The sequence below is a fragment of the Cebus imitator genome, unplaced genomic scaffold, assembly GCF_001604975.1.
Source record: "Cebus imitator isolate Cc_AM_T3 unplaced genomic scaffold, Cebus_imitator-1.0 Scaffold6, whole genome shotgun sequence".
NCBI lineage: Eukaryota > Metazoa > Chordata > Mammalia > Primates > Cebidae > Cebus > Cebus imitator.
Genome location: NW_016107321.1, coordinates 5,804,329 through 5,827,900, shown reverse-complemented (window position 1 = coordinate 5,827,900; position 23,572 = coordinate 5,804,329). Strand labels below are relative to the sequence as shown.

Genomic DNA, 23,572 nt, shown 5'->3' with positions numbered 1-23,572 from the left:
GTAGAGACAGGGTTTCACCACATTGGCCAGGCTGGTCTTGAACTCCTGACCTCAGGCGATCTGCCTGCTTTGGCCTCCCCAAGTGCTGAAATTACAGGCATGACTCACCACACCCAGCCTAGTCTATGCATTTCTTTAATAAATGAACATTCCTACCATGTAATTGGGGAAGTATCAGCACAGGAGATGCATAAATAATACAAAGGCCCAATAAAAATGAACAAACATAGACAACTGAGTAAACTGAGAGGACATAATGCCAACGGCACAGTCACACACCTGTTTGCACATCGACATGCTTTCTGCCTTCCACGGGCTCAGGTGTTTGTGGTCTGAGCTGCTCTTGGGCTCGTTTTCTGGCAAGAGCCCTCTTCTTAGCCTCCCGTTGTCTCTGAAGCTCTAGAGCATCAGGCTGTCCAGGCTAACAGAGATAGAAAAGACTTCTAGAATTTAGAAATACTTCTTAAAGCATACAGGAACTGCCATTCCAAAAGCAATTCCTGGGTAGTATAAAAGCATTTGTCATAATGTTTCCTGATTATCAGTGACTTGATTAAAATTGTATTGGAAATAGACACAATTTATCAATTTTAAATTGATTAAAATTGTATTGTCAGATAATTACAAAGATGTTTGACAAAGCATAAAAGTAACTTCAAAGTAGGGCTGTTAACTGGAATAGATGGGTGTACGATCCTATCTATACATTTACAAAATTAATGCAAATATTTCCTTTTTAATTTATTCATTGACTTGCTGATTATTCAGGAGTATGTTAATTTCTACATATTTTTGTAGCTTCCAACGTTCCTCTTATTATTGATTTCTAGTTTTACTTCATTGTGGCCAGCAAAGAAACTTGATATGATTTCTACTTTTTAAAATTTGTTCAGACTTGTTTTGTGGCCTAAGATATGGTCTATTCTGAAGAATCTTCCATGTGCTGAAGAAAAAAAAATGTGCATTCTGCAGGAGATGGATAAAATGTTCTATAAATGCCAGTTAGTCCTAATAGGTCTAATATGAAGTTTAACACTGATTTTCTTTTCTTTTCTTTCTTTTTTTTTTTTCTGATTTTCTATTTGGATGATCTATTTATTACTGAGAATGGGGTGTTAAAATCTCCTAATATTATTGTACTGCAGTCTATTTCTCCCTTTAGATCTATTCATGTTTGCTTTATATACCTGGGAGCTCTGGTGTTGGGTGCATAGATATTTATCATTGTTATAACCTCTTGCTGAATTGATCGCTTTATTATTATAGGGTGACCATGTTTCTTTTTACAGTCTTTGATTTGTAGTTTATCTGATGTAAGTATACTCAAGCTCTTTTTTGGTTTCTAGTTGCATGGAAAATCCTTTTCCATCCCTATACTTTCAGTCTATGTGTGTCTTTGTAGATGAAGTGGGTTTCTTGTAGGAGCATATAGTTGGGTCTTGTTTCTTTATCCAAGCAGCTATTCTATGCCTTTTAATTGGAGAACCAAGTCCTCTTACATTCAGTGTTCTTATTGATAAAGCAAGGACTGACTACTACCATTCTGTTGCTTATTTTCTAATTGTTTTGTATCGCCCTCTTTCTTTATTGTCTTTCTTTGTGTTGAGAGACTTTATTTCATAGTATATTTTAGTTTGTTGATTTTAATCTTTGGTGAATTATTACAGATTTTTGCATTGTGGTTACCACGAGCTTATACAAAACATCTTATATAACAAGTTGTTAGCAGAGATGACAACTTATCTTAGATCACAAAGAATGAAGCAAAAAAAAAAAAAAAAGAAAGAAAAGAAAAATTCTACACTTCAACTCCATCCCCCACATACTAACTTTTAGTTGTCTCATTGCACATGTTTTTATATTACCTACCTCTTAGCAGGCTGCTGCAGCTATTATTGTTTTTGATAGCTGTCTTTCGGGTTTCCTACTAGAATTATGAGTGGACTGCATACCACAGTTAAGGTTTGTCTGTGTACTTAATATAACCAGTGAGTTTCACACCTTCAAATGTTTTCTTTTGGCACATTAGTGTTATTTTTTCATTTTTGTTTAGGCTGAAGAATTCCCTTTAACATTTCTCTTAAGATGGGCATGAGGGTGCTGAATTTGCTCATCTCTCCTTCATATTTGAGGGTAACTTTGCTGGATACAATATTCTTAGATGAACTTTTTTTTTCTTTCAGCACTTTGAAAATGTCATCCCAGTCCCTCTTGGTCATTCCACTCCCTCCTGGCCTATACAGTTTCCATTGAGAAGTCTGCTGCCGGATGGATTGGAGCTCCTTCATGTATGCTATTTGCTTCTTTCCTCTTGCTGCTTTTAGGATTCTTTTCTTGCCCTTGACCTTTGAGAGCTTGATTATTCTATGGGGCATTATTTGGGGTGAATCTGTTTGGCATTCTCTGACTTTCCAGTACCTGGATACCTATCTCTTTCTCAAGTTTTGGCAAGTTTTCTGCTGGCATTTCTTAAAACAAGCTTCCTACTCCTTGCTCTTGCTCAACTCCTTCTTGAACACAAGTAATTCTTAGTTTTGGTCTTTTGGGGTAATCTTCTATATCTTATAAGCAGTCTTTGTTGCTTTTCATTCTTTTTTCTCCTCAGACTGTGTATTTTCAAATAGTCTGTCTTCATGTTCACTGATTCTTTCCTCTGATTCATTCTGTTGTTGAAAGCCTCTAATAAATTTTTCAGTTCAACAAATGTTGATCGCCAAGACGTCTGTTTAAAAAAATATTTCAATCTCTTTGTTAAATTTCTCTAATAAATTTCTAAACTGCTTTTCTGTGTTATCTTAGACATCACTGAATTTCCTTAAGGATGCTATTTTGAATTTTTGGCCAGACAGCTCACATCTTGCCATCTCATTAGGGCCAGTTACTGATTCCTTGCTTTGTCCCTTTAGATAGGTCATGGTTCCCTGTTTGTTGTTGTTTCGTGTGTTTTGTAGATGTACATCTACATCTCTGTACTGAAGGCTTGCTTTGCTTTTCATTGGATATATTTTCTTAGAGATTTTTTTTTTTCTTTTTTGAGACAGAGTCTCGCTCTGTCACCCAGGCTGGAGTGTAGTTGCGTGACCTTGGTGCACCACAACCTTCACCTCCCAGGTTCAAGCGATTCTCCTGACTCAGCCTCCCAAGTAGCTGGGATTACAGGTGCCCGCCACCACGCCTAGCTAAGTTTTGTATTTTTAGTAGAGATGGGGTTCCACCACGTTGATCAGGCTGGTCTTGAACTCCTGACCTCAAGTGATCTGCCTGCCTTGGCCTCCCAAAGTGCTGGGATTACAGGCATGAGCCACTGTGCCCTGCCAAAGATCCCTTATCTCTAGATTGCTGCCTCCTTTTTGGCCCTAGGTGGTACCTTAAAGGCAGCTTCACCTGGCTCTAGTAAATGATCAAAGTGCTGCCCATCCTGAATGGGGAGGCCCCAAAGGGGATACCCTGGCAGTGTGGCTAAGGGTTTGTGCCCAGGGAGCAGTACAATGTATCTCCTACAGTGTAGTGCTGCTGAACAGCCATTCTGATTTGGTGTTTCCTTTGGTTGAGTTATACGGCAGGGTGTCTGGGGCCAGGGATGGTAGTCTCACCTCCCCATTTTGTCTCTGGCTGTACTAGGGTATTTCTCCCTTCTGGAACTCATGACACTTCTTGTGGGTTGAATCTCCTGCCAGGGAACCCAACATGGTAGGGAAACTAGTTGTCTGCGTTGACCTTACTTTTTCCAGTGCAGAAATCACAAGTCAAAGATAAATCCTTGTGATGGTTAGTTAATACTAAGTGTCAACTTGATTGGACTGAAGGATACCAAGTGTTGATCCTAGATAAGTCTGAGGGTGTTGCCAAAAGAGATTATCATCTGAGTCAGTAGGCTGAGAAAGGCAGATCCACCCTTAATCTGGGTGGGCACAATCTAATCAGCTGCCAGAGTGGCTAGAATATAAGCAGGCAGAAAAATGTGAAAAAAAGAGACTGGCCTAGCCTCCCAGCCTACATCCTTCTCCTGTGCTAGATGCTTCCTGTCCTTGAACATCAGACTCCAAGTTCTTCAGTTTTGGAACCTGGACTGGCTCTCCTTGCTCCTCAGCCTGCAGATGGCCTATTGTGGGACCTTGTGATTATGTGATTTAATACTTAATAAACTCCCCTTTATACACATATGTGTATGTATGTGTGTACGTATATGTATATATATATGTGTGTGTGTATATACATATGTACGTATATAAAGGGTGGTTTATACACATATATCTATTCCATTAGTTCTGTCCTTCTAGAGGACTAATACAATCCTCCATGTCCTTAGCGCCAGGTAGACTAGAAGGAGAGGTGTTGTAGATATGAAAGTCTGATTCTCCTACCATCTCTTTGGAGCTTTTTCACTTTTCTGTAGCCCTGGGAACTGCATCCTCCTTCTACTTGAGCTCTAGAATATTGCTGGTGATAATTTTGGCACTGTACATTTGTTCTTGGTTTCCTGTTGTATGGGGAGTGAAGCCAGCCTGCCTCTATGCTGCCATTTTAGAACTACTGAAAAATATTTTCACTGGATTAGAATTAGAGCTTGATAGTTCTTTCCTTTAAAGACTTGAAAAATATTGTGCCACTTTCTTGTTGTCTCCATGTTTGAGGTAAGAAATCCACTGCCATTTAAATCATTGTTCTCCTTTAGCTAACAAGTAATTTCTTTCTGGCTGATTTCAAAATGTTTTGCTTTTAATTTTCAAAAGTTTGATCTTGGCATGTCTTGGGTAGATTTCTTTGGGGTTATCCTGTTGGAGGTCACTTGGCTTCTTGAATCTGTAGGTCTTTTGACAAATTTGTGGAATTTTAAAGCATGATTTCTTCAAATATTTTTCCACCTCATACTTTTCCTTCTCTCCTTCTAGGATTCCAACAACATGAATATAAATCTTTGTGATTGTTCTGCAGCTCTCTCAGGCTCTTTTTTTGTTTGGGGGTGGTGGTGGTCTATTTTCTCTCTGTTCAGCTGGATAACTTCCATTCTTCATTGATTTTTTTTCAAGTTCACTGATTATTTCCTGTGTCATCTCCAATGTACTACTGCATCCATCTAGTGAGTTTTTTATTTTGGTTATTGTATTTTTCAGTTCTATAAGTTTCCATTTGGTTCACTTTTGTATCTTGTATTTCTTTGCTAAGATTTTTTTTTTCATTTGTTTCAAGAGTGTCTGTAATTATTCACTTTTCATTGAAACATTTTTGATTGTTGCTTTAAAATCCTCATCAGGTAATTCCCACATCTGAATCATCCTGGTTTTGTCATTTCTTGTCTTTTCCCATGCAAGTTGTAACTGTCCTGATTCTTGTATGATGAATGACTTTTGTTTGTATCCTGGCTATTTTAGGTATTATATTGTAATACTTTGGATTCTATTTAATCTTTCAGTAGGAAATTGCCCTTTTTGTTTTAGTGCACAAGTCTGTGGGGCTGGAAGTTCAAATCCCTGCTGGGCCCCACTGACACCATCTCAACAAAAGCAGTGGGTCAACTTGTACCAGCACATTGGTGCCAGGTGGGGGTGGTAGTTCAGCTCCTTGCTAGGCTCTGCTGACACTGGTGTTGGGGGGGTGGGAGTGCAGCACTGACTAGCACTGCCTCATGCCACCTCATTACTGCCTGATAGGACTGCAATTCAGCTACCCACTGGATTTGCTGACACCACCCCAGAAAGAGTGGGGCACTGACTTGTGCCATCTCCTACTACCTCATTGCTGGTGGGTGAAGGTGAAAGTTCAGCTTCTTGCTCCACCCTTGCTGATATCATCTCAGTGGGGGAAGCAGGAAACCCCTGGACGTTCTAATGCAGGAGATCCAGGATAGGGTTGAAGCATATATATATGTTTAATAAGTTAACCATTGCTTCAGACTAAAGAGAGAAGCCATTACTCTCCTGCCTGTTGCTTGCTAGGGACGGGAGTAAAAGATAAAATGTAAAGAGCTGAAGTCAGCAGTCAGGGGGCCAGCTAACCTCACTGGCTCTGCCCCACTGGGGCCTGAGAGTTAGGAAAGATAACTCCCCCTTCCAAAACTGGTGCCTATGTTATCTGTAAACCTTAAGAATGTAACAAAGAAATGTTCTTTCCTGCCATGGCTGCACAAGAACCTGCCTTTAGTCACTTACTCCATGCTTGCCCAATTCACTCCTCCACTTTAAGTTAATTCTATTACAGAATGATTAACTACCTTTGTTCAACTTCTCCAAGTTTGCTATAACCCTTCCCCTTTCTTCCTTCCCGCGTGCACCAAATATGAATTAGTGAATCAATGAAAGACAACAACTGTGAGGTCAATGCCCAGCCAATGGGCTATAACACGGTTTCACCTTCGCTCTCCCTTTAGAGTTAGAAGCCCATACAAAGGGAAAGGAACTGCTCTTCGGGGAGCTCGGTTTTTGGGACGTAAGTCTGCTGAGGCTCCACAGCTGAATAACGTCACTTGTTTCCTTACTCCGGTGTCTGAGGGGTTTTGTCTGTGGCTCATCCTGCAACAAGACTAATAGATGTTCCCCATCATATTTTTTATGATTTTTCAGCTTTATGATGATGAAAAGTATCCACAGAAAATGTGCTCATACAACCATTATGTTTTTCACTTTCATATTTAATAAATTATATAAGATAGTCAATATTTTATTATAAAATAGGCTTTATGTTAGATTTTTCCCAATTGTAGGCTAATATAAATGTTCTGAGCACTTTTTTTTTTGAGACAGGGTCTTGTTCTGAAAATATTCCTTAGGTGGCTTCTTCACATCCCTCATTAAACATTCAACAACATTCTCTCTAATGTGGATTTGAGTGCTATTACTCATCTTTACTTTTTTTTTTAATCACTTATTTCCTGATACTCCCTGCCTCAGGCTCTAATTCATTCATATTGAACTTCCCTCAATTCCTCAACATTCTAGGTTGTATTTTTGGTTTTGTTTTTAGAGACAGGGTCTCCCTCTGTCACCCAGGCTGGAGTGCAGTGGCGTGACCACAGCTCACTGCAGACTTGTCCTCCTGGGCTCAGTCAATTCTTCTGTCTCAGCCTCCCAAGTAGCTGGGATTACAGGTGCGTGCCACCACGCCCAGCTAATTTCTGTGGGTTTTTATTTTTATTTTTTGTAGAGACGGGGTTTTATCATGTTGCCCAGGCTGGGGGTCTCAAGCTCCTGGGTTTAAGCAGTCTGCCCGCCTCAGCCTCCCAAAGTGCTGGGATTACAGGCGTGAGCCACCACTCCTGGCCTCTGAGCACATTTAAGGCAGATTATGCTATGCTATGGTGTTTAGCAGGTTTGGTGTTTTAAATACATTTTCAATGTTCAGTGGGTTTATTGGGGACATAACCTCATTGTAAATAGAGGAGCATCTCTATCGCCATCTTGTATTAGGCACTTATATGTCATACACTGTTTATAAATTCACCTATATTTCATTTCTGTGCCAAGAACTCACCACCCTTAATATCATACCATGTCTTACTCATCTCAGCATCCTAAGTACCCAGAACAGGACCTAAAACTCAATAAATAATTGTTGAGTGAATTACAGAAGCAGAATTCATACTTTTTGATTAAATAATGATAATTGTATTAGAGTATGAGGTGATCTAAACAAATCTAGATGGATTAGACCAGTGCTACTCAAAATGTGGGCCTCTGGCTAGTGTATCTGTGAACTACTTGAAATGGTCTGTAACAATTTATAGAAATTGAGAATAAAAGTTTAGAAAGGTTTAGAATGGCAGAGTTTTGTTGAATCTAATGAAAAAATTAAGGCTTTTTCTTAGTTAATTCTTTTTAAAATTATTTTATTATTTATTTTGAGATGGAGTGTTGCTCTGTCACCCAGGCTGGAGTGCAGTGGCACGGTCTTGGCTCACTGCAGCATCTGCCTCCCAGGTTCCAGTGATTCTCCTGCCCCAGCATCCCATGTAGCTGGGACTACAGGTACCTGCCACCACGCCTGGCTAATTTTTGTATTTTCAGTAGAGATGGGATTTCACCATGTTGGCCAGGCTGGTCTCGAACTCCTGATCTCAGGTGATCCACTCACCTTGGCCTCCCAAAGTGCTGGGATAACAGGCATGAGCTACTGCACCCAACCTAGTTAATTCTTTTTTTTTTTTTTTTTTTGTGGTAAAATGCACATAATGTAAAAATTATCACCTTAACTATTTTTAAGTGTAAAATTCAGTGGCATTAATTACATTCATATTGTTCTATAACTGTCACCATCCTCTTATCTCTGGAACTCTTTTCATCGTGCAAAACTGAAACTCTACACTCATTAAATGATAACTCCTTCCCTGTTCCCCTCACCCTTCAGCTCCTGGAAACTGTCATCAGGCTCTACTTGTATGTCTTTTTAAAATTTCATTTTTGTAGTAATTCATCTTTATTTTATGAATGTTTTACTCTGCAATGGATTAGAAATTAACACAAACAAACAAACAAACAAACTGATCCTTCCCCAAAGACAATGTGAAAACGCAGTGTTAGACTATTCAAACTGAACTTACCAGTGGCCCGGTCTGGAGTGCGTAAGTGTTGCCTCGAATTACCCTTCTGTCATACATTATGTTTCCATAATGCATAGGTTCTTCATCTCTGTAAAACAGAAAATTCTGTATAGCCACTTTAACAGAGTATTGGTATCTATGAAGTAACTCATTTTCAACAGGATCTAAACTAAGATGAAAATACAAGTACTTTTTTTAATTTATTATTCACAATAAGCTACAAGTTGGGAATTATATTCCTTTTTCAGAAGGGGAAACAGACTCAGGAATCTGCCCAAGGTTACCTTGCTAGTAAGTGGCAGAGCCAGATTTAGGTTGTAAATCTACCTGACTTCAATAAATATGAAAATGGCCCATTTGAAAAGGGGCCTTCTTAGGCCGGGGCGGTGGCTCAAGTCTGTAATCCCAGCACTTTGGGAGGCCGAGGCGGGTGGATCACGAGGTCAAGAGATTGAGACCATCCTGGTCAACATGGTGAAACCCCATCTCTACTAAAAATACAAAAAATCAGCTGGGCATGGTGGCGCGTGCCTGTAATCCCATTTACTCAGGAGGCTGAGGCAGGAGAATTGCCTGAACCCAGGAGGCGGAGGCTGCAGTGAGCCGAGATCGCGCCATTGCACTCCAGCCTGGGTAACAAGAGCAAAACTCCGTCTCAAAAAAAAAAAAGAAAAGGGGCCTTCTTTAAAGGACTGAAAAACCTTGTACGAAGACTGAAAAGTTACACTAATAAAAGAATCAGGCTTAAGAATTAGGTCAATTTTCTCATTGTTCTTTAAACCCAAATATATTTTTAAAGTTACTAGTTAAAATGTTAATAAAATTTTCCAGCCTGGCCAACATGATGAAACCCTACAAAATTAGCCGGGCCTAGTGGTGTGCGCCTATAATCCCAGCTGCTCTGGATGCAAAGGTTGCTGCATCCACGGAGCTTGCATTCCTATAAAGTTCTGCCGAATTCAGCATTTGAGGCTTATGGAAAGAACTTTAGAGAACCATTTAACTTTAAGTGAACTTTAAGAGTTTATGGTTTTTTTTTTTTTTTTTTTTTCTCTAAATATGTTTGAATATTTGCAACTATTCATCCACGTAAAAATACAATTTGTTGGCCGGGCGTGGTGGCTACGCTTGTAATCCTAGCATTTTGGGAGGCTGAGGCGGGAGGATCACTTGAGGCTAGGAGTTTGAGACCAGCCTGGCCAACGTGGCGAAACCCCGTCTCTACTAAAAATACAAAAATTAGCAGGGCGTGGTGGTATGTGCTTATAGTCCTGGCTACTCGGGAGGCTGAGGCAGGAGAATAGAGGCTGAGGCAGGAGAATCGTTTCAACCTGGGAGGCGGAGGTTGCAGTGAGTGGAGATCGCGTCACTGCAGTCCACCCTGGGCTAAAAGAGGGAAACTCCATCTTAAAACACCACCACCATCACCGCCACTGCCACCGCCACGGCCACCAAAACATACACATACACAAACAATCTGTGGTCCTGCATGGAAGAATAATCTTATTCCTGCTCAAGGCCTGTAGAAGAGATTTCCTCGGCTCCCATTTTGGATGTGCTATTGCTGGGTATTTTTGCACCGCAGTTTCCTCATCTGCATAACGGAGTTGTAAAACCAACACATCACTGTGGATTAAGTAAGAAAACGTATTTGAATGCCCCCAGCAAGGTGCCCAGCACATAGTTGGCCCTCAATACACACAATGCACATTTTTTAAAATGAGCCGATTCGTGTACATGTTAAGGACCATGGCAGCAACTCAGTAACACTAAAAGTTAGCTGATGCCCAACCTGTGCCCCTTCTTGCTTCACTCCTCCACACCACGGGAGATTCCTTAGGGCAGAACGTTTATTTTGGCAGAGTGAGGCCAAGGAAAGACAGCATGAGCAGCCCTTGCCAGGGCGAAGACCCCGGGGATGGGTGCAAGTAGGGATCACACAGAGGCTGGCTTGGACACTCACGGCTGCGTCAGGCTGTCCCGGTAACGGCGGCGCTGGCAGGGCAGTGCCCGAGGCCGGCTGGTGTAGGTGTAGGTGTAGGTGCCCGGGGCCCGAGAGGTGCTGTCAGTCAGCGTCGAGGCCATGTCCGGGGGCAGAACACCTCGCTTTCGGTGGAGCTTGGCTTTGAAGCAGGTGGGCGCTAAGGTGTCGTGGGACCCGGAGAGATGCAAGTAGTGCCAAGGGCAAGGATTCCGCGACGGGAGGAGAGGCGACAATAAGGGAGGTGGGCGGGACGGGAGGTTACCGGCGCCGGAGGTGGGAGCTACACCGGGCTTGTTCCCAGCAAAGCAGAGACCAGCTGCAGTGGCCGCATCGGTTGCCCAGCAACCCGGGGCTCTGTCTGGGGGCGGGAACTCCGGGGAGTTCCGGTCCGCTGGTTTCCCGGGAGGGGCTGCGGCGCTAGGCACTTCCGGCTCTTGACTCCGCCCAGCTGCACCTCCCCGGCAGGTGCGCCTGCGCGTTGGGAGTCCCCTGGCCAGGGACGCGGCCTTGGCTGGCTTGACCGTCTTCTCTGAGGCCTGCGGGGCCACGGTGGCTGTCACCGGCCCCGCTTTGGAATGTGGCTTTGCAGGGCTGGTGTTGGCGCCATTCTCTCAGGCCCACGTGCTCCTGCTCTTCCAGGGCTTCCTCTGCTGTTTCTCCTGCCGCCGCGCCGCAGCGCTCCCAGGCTGGCGCTGCGACGACACGTCCCTGGCAGCCGGGCTTCCAGCTCTGTTACGTGCCCGGGCGGGGAAGGGCTTCAAGGTGTCTCCCGGCACCTCCGCTTTTCCCGCCCCAGGGGCGGGCCGCCGCCGCCCTCCGCAGCCGAGTCTGTGCAGTTCCTCCCCTGCCTTCTCTGCTCGCCGCTGTGTGCTAGCAGTCGGAGGACCCTTGACACACGGAGCGACAAGGGCCGCCCCCACAGACGCTCATTTTGAGAAAGAAGTGGGCAGTTTATTGAGTCTTGAAAAAATATAAAGGCATAGTTCCCCCGTGCCTTAATCTATCAGGCCCCAGGCTCTGAAGAATAAACCTGGTATCGCCGGGCGAGGCTGCGCTTAAAAACGCAGACGCTTTGGCTTTCGTACCAGCAGTGTTAAAAATCTTGTATCTTGTATGAGTGAAGTGTGTGTATCCCTTGTGATGAGTTATTTGCATTTGCAGTTACACCTTCAATTTAGATAACTGTCTTGATTTGAATCCAGGTTCTGTAATGTACTAGCTCTGTAGCCTCAGGCAAGTTAAGTGTTTCCGTGCTTCATTTTCCGAATCCACGTAGTGGAAATAGAAGAATTTCTCTCTTCAGGTTTTGTTCTGAGGATTAAAACTGTTAGCACTTAGAGCTGTGCCTCGTAAATGGTAATCCTTTACATTAAGATCTGTATCTGTTCTCTGCTTTGAAGTGTCTGTCCTCAAGCAGATGTAGGCATTCTGTAAGTAACGCTAACATAAAGGTGTATGGTAAATTCTAGAGGTAAAAACACTGCCAAAAGATTTTAGGTCTGATCAGTTAATTTTGAGGTAATTTCTTTTTCTTTTTCCTTTCCTTTCTCCTTCCTTCCTTCCTTCCTTCCTCCCTTCCTTCCTTCCTTCCCTACTTCCCTCCCTCCCTCCCTCCCTCCCTCCCTCCTTCCCTCCTTCCTTCCGTCCTTCCCTTTCTTATTTTTGCCCTATCACCCAGGCTGGAGTGCAGTGGTGCGATCTTGGCTCACAACAACCTCTGTCAAGCAATTCTCCTGTCTCAGCCTACTGAGTAGCTGGGACTGCAGGCATGCGCCACCATGCCCAGCTAATTTTTCTATTTTTACTAGAGACGGGGTTTCACCATGTGACTAGGATGGTCTCGATCTTTTGACCTCATGATCCACCCACCTCAGCCTCCCAAAGTGCTGGGATTACAAGCCTGAGCAACTGGCCTTGAGGTAACTTCTGAAGGGGCTAGAGGAGCAAGTGACATTTAAATCGTGTTTGATGAATGATAGTATTTTAACGGGCCAACCTCTTGGGGGAAGTGCATTCAGAATGGCTTGATCAAGGGCTCAAAAAGCCCAAGGTGCATTTGGAGAACTAAGCAGGATTTGTATAGATGAGTTGTAGAAATATCAACAGAAACAAAGGCTGGCGCCACATCGTGGAAACACTAAACACTAGCATATTAATTAGAATGTTTTTTCCCTCAAGTAACAGAAAACCAATTCCAGGTGGCTAAAATAATAAGGAATTCATTATTTCACACTCCCAGGTTGGTTAATCTGGATGTTAACTTGGGGGGGCTCAGCACATTATCAACAGCACATTTTTTTCCCTCACATTTCCACTCTGTCACCTGTGTTGTTGGCTTTGACAAGGTAGTAATAGAAGTATCTTCTCTTTTGTCTTTATTGGAAGAGCAAAGCCCCCTTGTAAACTCCCAAGTGACCAGGATTACATCATATCATTGATTTAAGCTTAGGCTCTATGTAAGATCACCATATTTGGATTAGACCAGGTAACCCGTCTTTATGGACCTCCAATAAACACTTGGCCAGGGAGGAGAAGAACAAATTCTGTTAGAAGGATGTTGGGGCAGAATAGAATGGGTATTGAATGGGTAACCAATAGTGTTATACCAACCACAGTGAACTTTATAAAGAAATTGATAGCCGCTATAGGTTCCTGTACAAGTTTTTGTCCACAGCCTGTTTCTCTTATTCTGCTTCCTCCCAAGGCCGTCCCATTTCACAGCTGTAATTTCTACTACCATTTAGATATTCAGGACAGCAAAGTATGTATCTCTAACCTAGACTTCTCCCTCAGGTGACAGCCCTGGATATCTGACTGTTTTCTGGACAACTCTTGGATGATCAGAAACTGAATGATTCATTCAACGAATAGTTATGAGTATCTAGTATGTGCCAACCACTGTTCTTTTCTTGTCCCACTCCCCTGGTGTTAGTAAGGATATAGCAGTGAAAAACAAAAACAAACAGCAGATTAAAACTCCTGCCTTAACAGAATTTTTATGCTAGCGGAGGAGTCATACAAACAAGAGAAGTGAGTATATCATGTATGTTAGATAATTATAACAGCTAAGGAGAAAAATAAAGCAGGAAAGAAGGCTAGCTGCTAGGGGCGTAGGAGACCTAGCAATTTTATAGTGGTCAGAGGAGGCTTCATTGAGAAGGTGACATTTGAGTAAAGACATGAAGGAGGTAAAGAAATGAAACTTGAGACTAATTGGCACAGACTTCCAGGTCAAGGAAGCAGCCATTGCAGAGTTCTAAGGCAGGAAGACATATTGGGGATGGGAGTAAGAGTAAGTGGAGCAGAGTGAGTACAAGGAAGAGCATTTGAGGTGAAGTCAGAGGCTGGGCTATGTGCATTGTAGGCCAGTCCAAGGACTTTAGGTTTTACTCTAGGGTTAAAAGTCCCTGAAGGGTGTTGAGTAGAAGCTTGACATAATTTGATTCAAAATTTTATTTTCTAGTTGCTTGATTGAGAATAGACTGAGGTTGGGCAAAGGCAGAAGCAGAGAGACCAGATAGGAGGCTGCTCCCAGTAAGGCTGGTGACAGTGGTTTGGATCTGGGCTCAAAGTGGTGTGAAGTGATTAGATCGCAGCTCAGTTTTGAAGGTAGAACAGATTGGATGTGACATGGTGCACAAGAGAAAGAAAGGCATAAGAGATGATGCTCAGGTTTCTGCTCAGAATCTTCCTCATTGTTAGACTGGGATTGTTATAATAACGAAATGACGGTGTGTTGGACATTGTGCAGGCAAAAAAATCGCAGAGTCTCTGGCAAAAACAAAAACAAAAACACACACACAGACAAACAAAAACTGCATAGAGACTATGGCTGATGTTGTCTTTCTGCAGAAAGGATTTAATTTTATTCTGGCAGGCAATTAGAGTAGCAGCAGATGACCTTTAATCAGGGTTTCAGATTTTGTGAGGGCTGATTATTTTCTGGTTTGGTCTTATCCCAGAGCAAGGCCTTTCTATTCTTTCTCAACATGAACATCCGGGGTATTTAATAGGGTTCCATCTTTGGGTGACTATGAACTCCAATTTTTATACTCCCAGCCCTGTGAGACTGCTGGAATATACACTTAGCATTTTAGCTATTTAGCAACTCTTTGGTTTCTCGATTTCCAGTGCCTTTACAGCTTAGAATTCAGCAAATACCTCAAGGATAAAAACCGATCAAAATGTCAGACTGGCTTTTCTATGATCCTCCTTTCTTTGGGATCTTGTCCCTTCGAGTCCTGTCAGCAGTTTTCAACTCCAATTATGTATCTCCCCATATCTGAAAGGTTCCTGATACCTCTAGGCCACTGCTTTCTGCTCGCCATAAATGCCCTACACAAAACTCAGCAAATGCCCCAATAAGAGAAAGCAATGGAGTTCTGTATCACTTTACGTATCTATCTTCTCTCTGGGATCCCAGTCTCTCATGTCCTGACCATCTTGGTTGCTCTCCAGTGCCTTCAAATGGCCTGTGTAATTTTTGTTATGTGTGCTTTTTAAAATGTTCAGCTATTATACTTATTCCCATGAGAGAACTGGTTTAATTTAAACTATTCAGTTATAGCTAGAGGGTCATGATAAGGTTGTTGATTAGAGCACTTAGAAGAATGGAGTTGCCATTTAGTGATATAGGGAATGCTGGGGAGGAGCCATTATTGGGGTGAGCATTAGCAGTTTGGTCTGGGGCACATTAAACTTAGAAGGCATGTTACTCATCCAAGTGGAGATGTTGAGTAGACAACGGGACACAGAGTCTAGAGTTTCAGGAGACTGGTCTGGTTTAGAGAGGTGGATTTTTGAGTCAACAGCCATGATACTTGATAAGGTTACCGAGGGAGTGTAGAGAGATAAGGCCTGGAGCATTCCAATATTTTAGAGTTTTGAAAGATGAGGAATAATCATCAAAGGAGACTGCAAAAGAGGCCAAAGAAATGGTAGAAATTGCAGAAAGTTTGGTCATCTGGGAGTGAAGTAATGAATGTGTTTCAAGGAGAAAGGAGTAATCAGCTATATCTAATGCTATACATGTGCCAAGCAACATGGGGGCCTAGCAACATAGAAGTCATTGGCAATCTGAAAACAGGCAACTTTTATAAAGTTATAGAAAAAAAGTTCAGTTACAATGGATCCTGAAAAGAGTGGGAGAAGAGCGATTTATGACTCAAGGAAAGAAAAAAGAAATGGGTTGGTAGTTAAAGGGAAACTGAGTCAAGAAAAGGTTTAATATATGTTAATAGGAGAATTGACTGTATGTGTATATGTTTATAGAAGTGATTCAGGAGAGAGGATGGAATGGATGGTGTGGGAGGGAGGGAAGAATTGGTGGAATGACTTTGGCAAAAAGGGACAGGCTCTTGTGTACAAGTAGAGGGATTGGTCTTGCCTAGAAACATGGACAGTTCATCCATAGTAAGAATAGAAAAGGTAGATATATGGCCACAGACATAGTCAGATAATCATTTTAAAATTCTTTTTTTTTCAAGACGGGGTTTCACCATGTTGGCCAGGATGGTCTCCATCTCTTGACCTTGTGATCTGCCCGCCTTGGCCTCCCAAAGTGCTGGGATTACAGGCGTGAGCCACCATGCCTGGCCATATTAAAATTCTTTAATCAATAGGTGTTTCTGATGTGTAGCAGGCACTATGTTAAGCACTTTACATACATAATTTCATTTAGTTATTATAAGTCTCAGTCTAACAATGAGGTAGATTCTGATAGTATTCCCATTTAATTTACAAGGAACTGAAATTTAGAGAAGTTAAAGTAACTTACCAAAGTCATATAGCAAGCAAGTGACAGGACCAAGACTTAAGCCCTTGACTACTGTACTCTAGAACTTACGCAAGAAAGCTTCAGCTTATGATGCTCATCTTCCCACTCCCAAATTCCTCATTTCTTGCCACTTTTGCTTGTTCCCCCTCCCCTCATTCTCCCTATCCTAATAATCACCAAATCCTGTCCATTTTACTTCCTCAGTGTTTCTTGATTCTGGGTCCTCTTTGTATCCTTCCAAGTCCTACCAGCCTTTGACCTCAGCATTCCAACCCCATAATCTAAATTGGATCATCTCTGGAACCATAAAACAATCTAACAGAAATGCAGCTTTGACCATGCTTGTTCCACAACCCACTGCCTAATGAGTTCAAGTTTCTTAACTATGCTATAAGGCTGCCACTACCTGGCATCTCACTAATTTCTGCCTGGTACTTTTTTCTCAGCAGAGCTGAGCGCTTGCAGTCCCACTGCACAAGCTGTCATGTTTCCACAATGTGTTTGTGCTTTATGCTTTTTCCTTGTCTCTTTCCTGGATTTTCTTTCTTCTCCTCTTTTAAATCTCAGCTCCTGTTGTTTTCTGCAGGAAGGCGTTTCTGATTATTCTAACTTGGGTTCGTACAGTCTGCAGCCACAACTCTATCTTTTACTTGCCACTTGGTTTTTATAATGATTCGCTAACATGTTTGTTTCCACTAGGCCATGAGTTCCTTGAGGGTAGGGATCATGTTCCATTTGTATTTGTAGCTCTACCATATCACTTAATGTTTGGTTGTAATAGTTCTTTGAATGAATGAATAGCAGTGGTATACAATTTATCCAAGAAAAGAAGCAGCAGCCTATTTTCCATTTAAGTGTGAAAAAGGTGAGTGTATGGCTATGGCTTCGGAAATGTTTTTTTAGTATAGGTAAATGTATTAGTCTGTTATCATATTGCTATAAAGAAAGACCCGAGGCTGGGTAACTTACAAAGAAAAGCAGTTTTATTGGCTCATGGTTCTGTAGACTGTACAGGAAGTATGGCGGCATCTGTTTCTGGGGAGGCCTCAGGAAGCTTCTAATCATGATGGAAGGCAAAGGGGGAGTGAGATGTCTTACATGGCAGGAGCAGGAGCAAGAGGGAGAAGGCGAGGTGCTACATGCTTTTGAACAACCAGATCTTGGCTAGGCTTGGTAGCTCATGCCTGTAATCCCAGCACTTTGGGAGGCCAAGGCGGGCAGAGCCTTTGAGGTCAGGAGTCCGAAACCTGCCTGGCTAACATGGTAAAACCCTGTCTCTACTAAAATACAAAAGTTAGCTGGGCATGGTGGCACGTGCAATCCCAGCTACTCGGGATGCTGAGGCAGGAGAATCACTTGAACCCGGGAGGCAGAGGTGGCAGTGAGCCGAGATCACACCACTGTACTCCAGCCTGGGCAACAGAGTGAGATGCCTCAAACAACAACAACAAAACGAACCAGGTCTTGCAAGAACTCACTCACCATCCTGAGGACGGTATCAAGTGGATGGCAGTAAACCATTCATGAAAAACACGTCCATGATCCAGTCACCTCCCACCAGGCCCACTTCCAACATTGGGGATTACCCTTTGGCATGAGATTTGGGTGGGGACACAGATCCAAACCATGTCAGCAAGAGAATGCAAGGGAGAACTTAACGATAGTTCATTATTTAACAGACGCTAAGCGCCTTCCTTGTACTGAGAAATATTGTAAGAGCTTGGGTTAGATAAAGCTTTTGTCCTATCTAGGGAAGTAGATAATAGGCAAATAAACCAAAGAAAAAAAGAAAATTTTTATGGAATGATAAAAGCTTTGGTGAAAACAAAACAAAAGCTTTGTGGTGGCTGGTGGTGGGGGAGCGGTGGGCACGAGTGGCTGCCTTCAATTAAGTAGTAGAAAAGGCCTGAGAAGGTAATGTCTGATAGAAACCTTGTGACATAAGAAGCAGTTAAGCATATGAGGTTTTTGTCAGGCCTCCATGTGCAAGCCTTGACCCAGAAACTCTGAATTCCTGCCTGCTTCGCCTGATGAAACCACAAGGTGTCACTAATTCTTCATTAGCTTCTAGTAAGTGAAATAATTGCAGCCCGGGTATCCCTTATATTAGGGTAATACTATTTTTAAAAATCACATTTGCAAAGTAGGCCAACTTGGCCTGGTGCAGTGGCTCATGCCTGTAATCCTAGCACTTTGGGAGGCCTAGATGGGTGGATCACTTGAGGTCAGGAGTTCAAGACCAGCCTGGCCAACATGGTGAAATCCCATCTCTATAAAAGTATAAAAATTAGCCAGATGTGGTGCAGGCACCTGTAATCCCAGCTATTTGGGAGGCTGAGGTGACAGAATTGCTTGAACCCGGGAGGTGGAGGTTGTAGTGAGCCGAGATCGCGTCACTGCACTCCAGCCTGGGCGACAGAGAGAGAGAGAGAGGGAGAGAGACCCTCTCTCAAAACAAAAAGAAAACCAAATCAAAGTAGGCCAACTAGTAGGCAATTATTTACATAGTGGAAAGGTTTTCTTTCAAAAGACAGTCTCTAGTATGTTTAACAAATGTGCATAGCTTTCAAGTGGTGCATGGAACACTGGCTAGCAATTAGAAGACCAGAGTTCTGGGTTTAGAGTCAGAAGCTTTGAGTTCATCTCCTGTTTTGTTCTCACTAGCTGTGTGACCTCATGCAAAATTTAAATTATTCTCTTATTTTGTTGTTGTTATTTTAAAACCAGAGATAGTGGCAGGGTGTGGTGGTTCACGCCTATAATCCAGCACTTCCAGAGGTCGAGGTGGGTGGATCACCTGAGGTTAGGAGTTCGAGACCAGCCTAACCAACATGGAGAAACCCTATCTCTACTAAAAATACAAAATTAGCTGGTGCAAGCCTGTAATCCCTGCTACTCGGGAGGCTGAAGCAGGAGAATCACTTGAACCTGGGGGGTGGAGGTTGTGGTTAGCCGAGACGGTGCCATTGCACTCCAGCCTGGGCAACAAGAGTGAAACTCCGTGAGAAACACAACAACAACAACAACAACAACAGCAACAACAAGCCTGAAAAAACCAGAGACAGGAAATGCTGTTCCAGCCATCCCAAGCAATTATTTTTGCATACCAAAAATGATAATGTGTGTAACAATTTAGAAAATGGTGAAGTGCTATATAAATATCAGATTTAAAAAATTTTATACAAATTATCTGCAACCCACTTTATAGTAATATGCTATTATGTAAAGCAGTTGTGTTAGTGCAGACTCCCAGTTGCATGAGGGAGAAATCCAATTTGAATTTGCTTGGCAAAAGGGCATGTTTTAAAGTTTATGGGGTGGTTCCTGTGCCTTCAGGAATGGCAGCATTGTGGGCAGGCTTCAGGCATTGCTGGAATCAGGGATTGGAATGAGGGCAGCACGTGCACCCTACATTCCCCTTTGCTTTTATCTGATGCCGTTATTCTCTTTGGCCCCCCACTTTCTTCCTCTACCTTGTGGGAAACATTTTGATATTATGATTGTAGGTCACCTGCATGACAACATCCTATAGTCTGAGAAGGTGAGAAGCTGGGGCTGGAGAAGTAGATGTAGAATTACCTTGATTTTGATGGAGAGAATATGAATTTTGAATTTATGAAAGCCATTGTCAGTTAATGCTAACCTTCCAGTTTTGAAAAATAACACATGTTCTGAAATAGTTTAATATCCTTGAGTCTGCATGTCTTTGTTTTCCTTCTTTCTCCCTCTCTCTCTCTCTCTCTCTCTCTGTGTCTCTTTCTTTACAGGGTCTCACTCTCTCACCCAGGCTGGAGAGCAGTGATGCAAAATCATGACTCACTGCAGTCTCAACCTCCTAGGCTCAAGCCATCCTCCTGCCTCAGCCTCCAGAGTTGCTCAGACTGCAGGTAGTTGCCACCATGCCCAGCTAACTTTTCTATTTTCAATTTTATTTTATTCCAGTTTTAAATAGTTTATTCAAGAGAAAAACTGGGAGTGGCCAATTCAGGAGGAAAAGACTTTAGAGAAACAGGGTCAGTGCTCCAAAGATCAAAGGTAAGTTCTTGATTATAGAGGCAGAAAACAAAGACATTAACAGGATTATAAAATTTTCTACACAAGGCTGGCTTAAGATGAAATTCTGATATAATATATAGGACACAAATAAGGCTTCTAAAGTATGTTCTAAGAACACCTGCTAAAATTATCAAAATTATGTCCTTGTCCGTGGGATTCATTTAAAATGGCAGCTCTGGGGACTCTTGGTTTCAAGTGGCATTGACTGAAGTTGGGATTTCTTCCATTCTAACTAAATACCCACGGCAGTGGGACGGGGCATGTCCCATGGAATGGTCTTTGTAGATGGAAATGGGAGGGAGCTGGGAGCTGGGCATTGCAGTCTGTTTTTCAGCTTGAAGAGGAGATTGACAGGCACCCAGGTAGACAGAGTGAGGCCAAGGACAATGTGATGTGTGTCTGTTGGTGGCCACCAGGTCTGGATCTGTTCCATTCCTTGGAGGAGGAGGTGAGGAGAAACATAAAACCTATGAAAAAATGTTGAATGCAAGAGGAAGAGAACACACATTTGAATAATCAGAGGAAGACAGAGCTCTAAAAGTGAAACTCATTGGCATTGGCATCCCTAAAGATGCTGTTTGGTACCACCTTTGAATAAAGCAACGCAGAGAATTCTTAAGATTCAAGAAGATGGATGTGACTGAAAAGGAGTGATATAGGCAAAAATATTTTTCGATGCTTACCACGTGCCAGCAATGGTGTTAGGGACTGAGGATACAATGTTGAATAAAATTGCCATGGTTCTCATCCTGTCAGAATCTAGTGAGGTACCAGACAAGGGAACTGGCATTTCCAATTAAGTGCGAAGTGCATGATAATAGGGGTGGCAGGGCACAGTAGAAGCACGAGGACTCGGAGCTGTCCTCCAGGTCATGGCAAGCTTCCTGCGTGAAAACTGAAGCACAGACCATGTGAAGATGCGGGAGTCTGACAAATGAAATGACACGATGGTCAGGGTGTTTATGACCAAAGAATACCGTGTGTGAAGCCCTAGAGGTGAGGAAAAACCTAGGATGTTGTGCAGGCACGATGGCTCACACCTGTAATCCCAGCACTTTAGGAGACCAAAGCAGGAGGATTGCTTGAGCCAGAAGTTTGAGACCAGCCTGGGCAACGTGGCGACATTTTTGTAGAAATGATGAAACCCCATCTCAACAACAACAACAACAACAAAATACAAAAATTAGCTGGGTGTGGTGACACATGCCTGTAGTCCCAGCTCCTTAGGAGGCTGAGGCCAGAGGATCAATTGAACGTGGGAGGTAGAGGCTGCAGTGTGCCATGATCGTGTCACTGCACTCCAGCCTGGGTGACAGAGGGAGAACCTGTCTCAAAAAGCAAATACAAAACCAAAACCCTAGAATGCTGAGGAATAGAATGAAGTTCAATGTGTCTGAATCAGAGCATGAGGCAGGGAATATTAAGAGATAAGTGATTAGAAAAATTAAATGTTTTGAATTAAAGATTTAAAGATACAATAATAGCACTCACATCCACATTAGAGAGAATGCTGTTGGATGTCAAATGAGGGACGTGAAGACCCCCGTAAGGGATGTTCCCAGAATGCAGATAAAAGGATTAAAAGTATTGGCCCAGTGTGGTAGAAGATGAGAACTATCTAGGAGAGGGAACAATGATTCATCGCAAGAATCTTAGGTGTTCCTATGGGAAAATAGAAGCAACAACCAAAGACCTAATTAAACAAGCGTTTCTTGTGCTGAAAATAACTCGAAGATGAAGATCAAAAGAATCCACCACAGGGCTGGGCGTGGTGGCTCACGCCTGTATCCTAGTGTTTTGGGAGGCTGGCAGGGGGATTGCTTGTGGTCTGGAATTCAAGACCAGCCTGGCCAACATGGCGAAGCCCTGTCTCTACTAAAAATATGAAAATTAGCCAGACGTGGTCACGGGCACCTGTAACCCCAGCTGCATGGGAGGCTGAGGCAGGAGAATAGTTTGAACCCAGGAGGTGGAGGTTGCAGTAAGCCGAGATTGCACCACTGCACTCCAGCCTAGATGATAGAGCAAGGCTCCATCTCAAAAAAAAAAAAAAAAAAAAAAGAAAGAAAGAAAGAAAAGAAAAAGGGCCAGAAACCCAGTAGGCAGTGAAGATGATGGCATTGCTCCGGCAAGAGGGGAGCGGCTCAGGGAAGGAGGTGGCATCAACAGCAGGAGTGAAAGAGGAAGAACTTTCAGAAAGGGGAAAGAAGGAGGCCTGAGAGAGGAAGGAGAACTGAAGGGACCAAAGGGGAGTTGAAGATCTACACTGCCTCAGCCACTTGACCTAGTATTATCTCAGTTTAGTTCTCACTGCTACCCTGTAGCAGTGGTTCTCAAATGGCATGATTTTTTCCTAGGAGATATTTGGCAATGTCTGGAGACATTTTTGGTTGTCACAAATAAAAGAGGTTGCTACTGGCTTTTAGTGGGTACAGTGCAGGGACATTGTTATACATCTTGTAGTGCCTGAGACTGCCCTCACAGCAAAGAATGATTTGGCCTAATATGTCAGTAGTGACAACGTTGAGAACCCCCGCTCTGTGGTATATTAGGTCCATTTTACAAAAGAGGAAACAAGGAAAGTTAAGCAACTCAGTCATATAGCAAATAAATCGCAAAACTGGGATTTCAACCCAGGTCAGGATAGAAGGTTTGGGTTTTTTCCACTTTACTATGTTGCCACTTGAATCCCAGTACTTGGAATCCCAGTATTTGGGTAGGCTGAGGCAGGAGGATCGCTTGAAGCCACGAGTTTGAAACCAGTCTGGGCAACATAGTAAGATCCGCATCTATACAAAAATATAAACAAAAATTTCATGAAGAGAGAGAAAAAAAAGAATCCACCACATTCCAAGAAAAAAGAGTGACAACATTTTCATGTTACAGAGATATAAGAAACAGACCGTTATGAGCATTCAGATAGAAAAAAGGAAGTCTCCTTTGCAGGAACAAAAATCCCTCTGGCCATAGGCTTTTTTTAGCAACACCCAAGATCAGAAGATGATGAAACCACATGTGATAGAGTTTTCAGGGGGAAATGTTGGGAACAACCTCATGCTCAACTAAGTCTGTCGTCTTTCAAGGCAACAGCATATACTTTCAGATTTGCAAGGCCTGGTACCATAGACCATCCCATCCCTTCATTAATACATCTCAAAGATCTGCTACCTGAAAGAGCATTCACAATGAAGATCTGAGTAATGAAAAGATCATGATCCACAGG

General features: G+C 42.8%; 1 protein-coding gene across 1 annotated transcript in view; it reads right to left on the bottom strand.

The window, feature by feature from the left end:
* Positions 1-16,779, bottom strand: part of RSPH3 (radial spoke head 3) — a 25,064-nt gene extending 8,285 nt beyond the window's left edge. Inside the window, exons 1-4 of the mRNA XM_037742290.1 lie at positions 16,729-16,779; positions 11,254-11,404; positions 10,497-11,127; positions 8,534-8,621 (exon numbers count right to left, since the gene is read on the bottom strand). Coding sequence (XP_037598218.1) covers positions 8,534-8,621; positions 10,497-11,127; positions 11,254-11,404; positions 16,729-16,779 — 921 coding nt within the window. The remainder of the gene's footprint in view (positions 1-8,533; positions 8,622-10,496; positions 11,128-11,253; positions 11,405-16,728) is intronic.
* Positions 16,780-23,572: the final 6,793 nt, after the last annotated feature.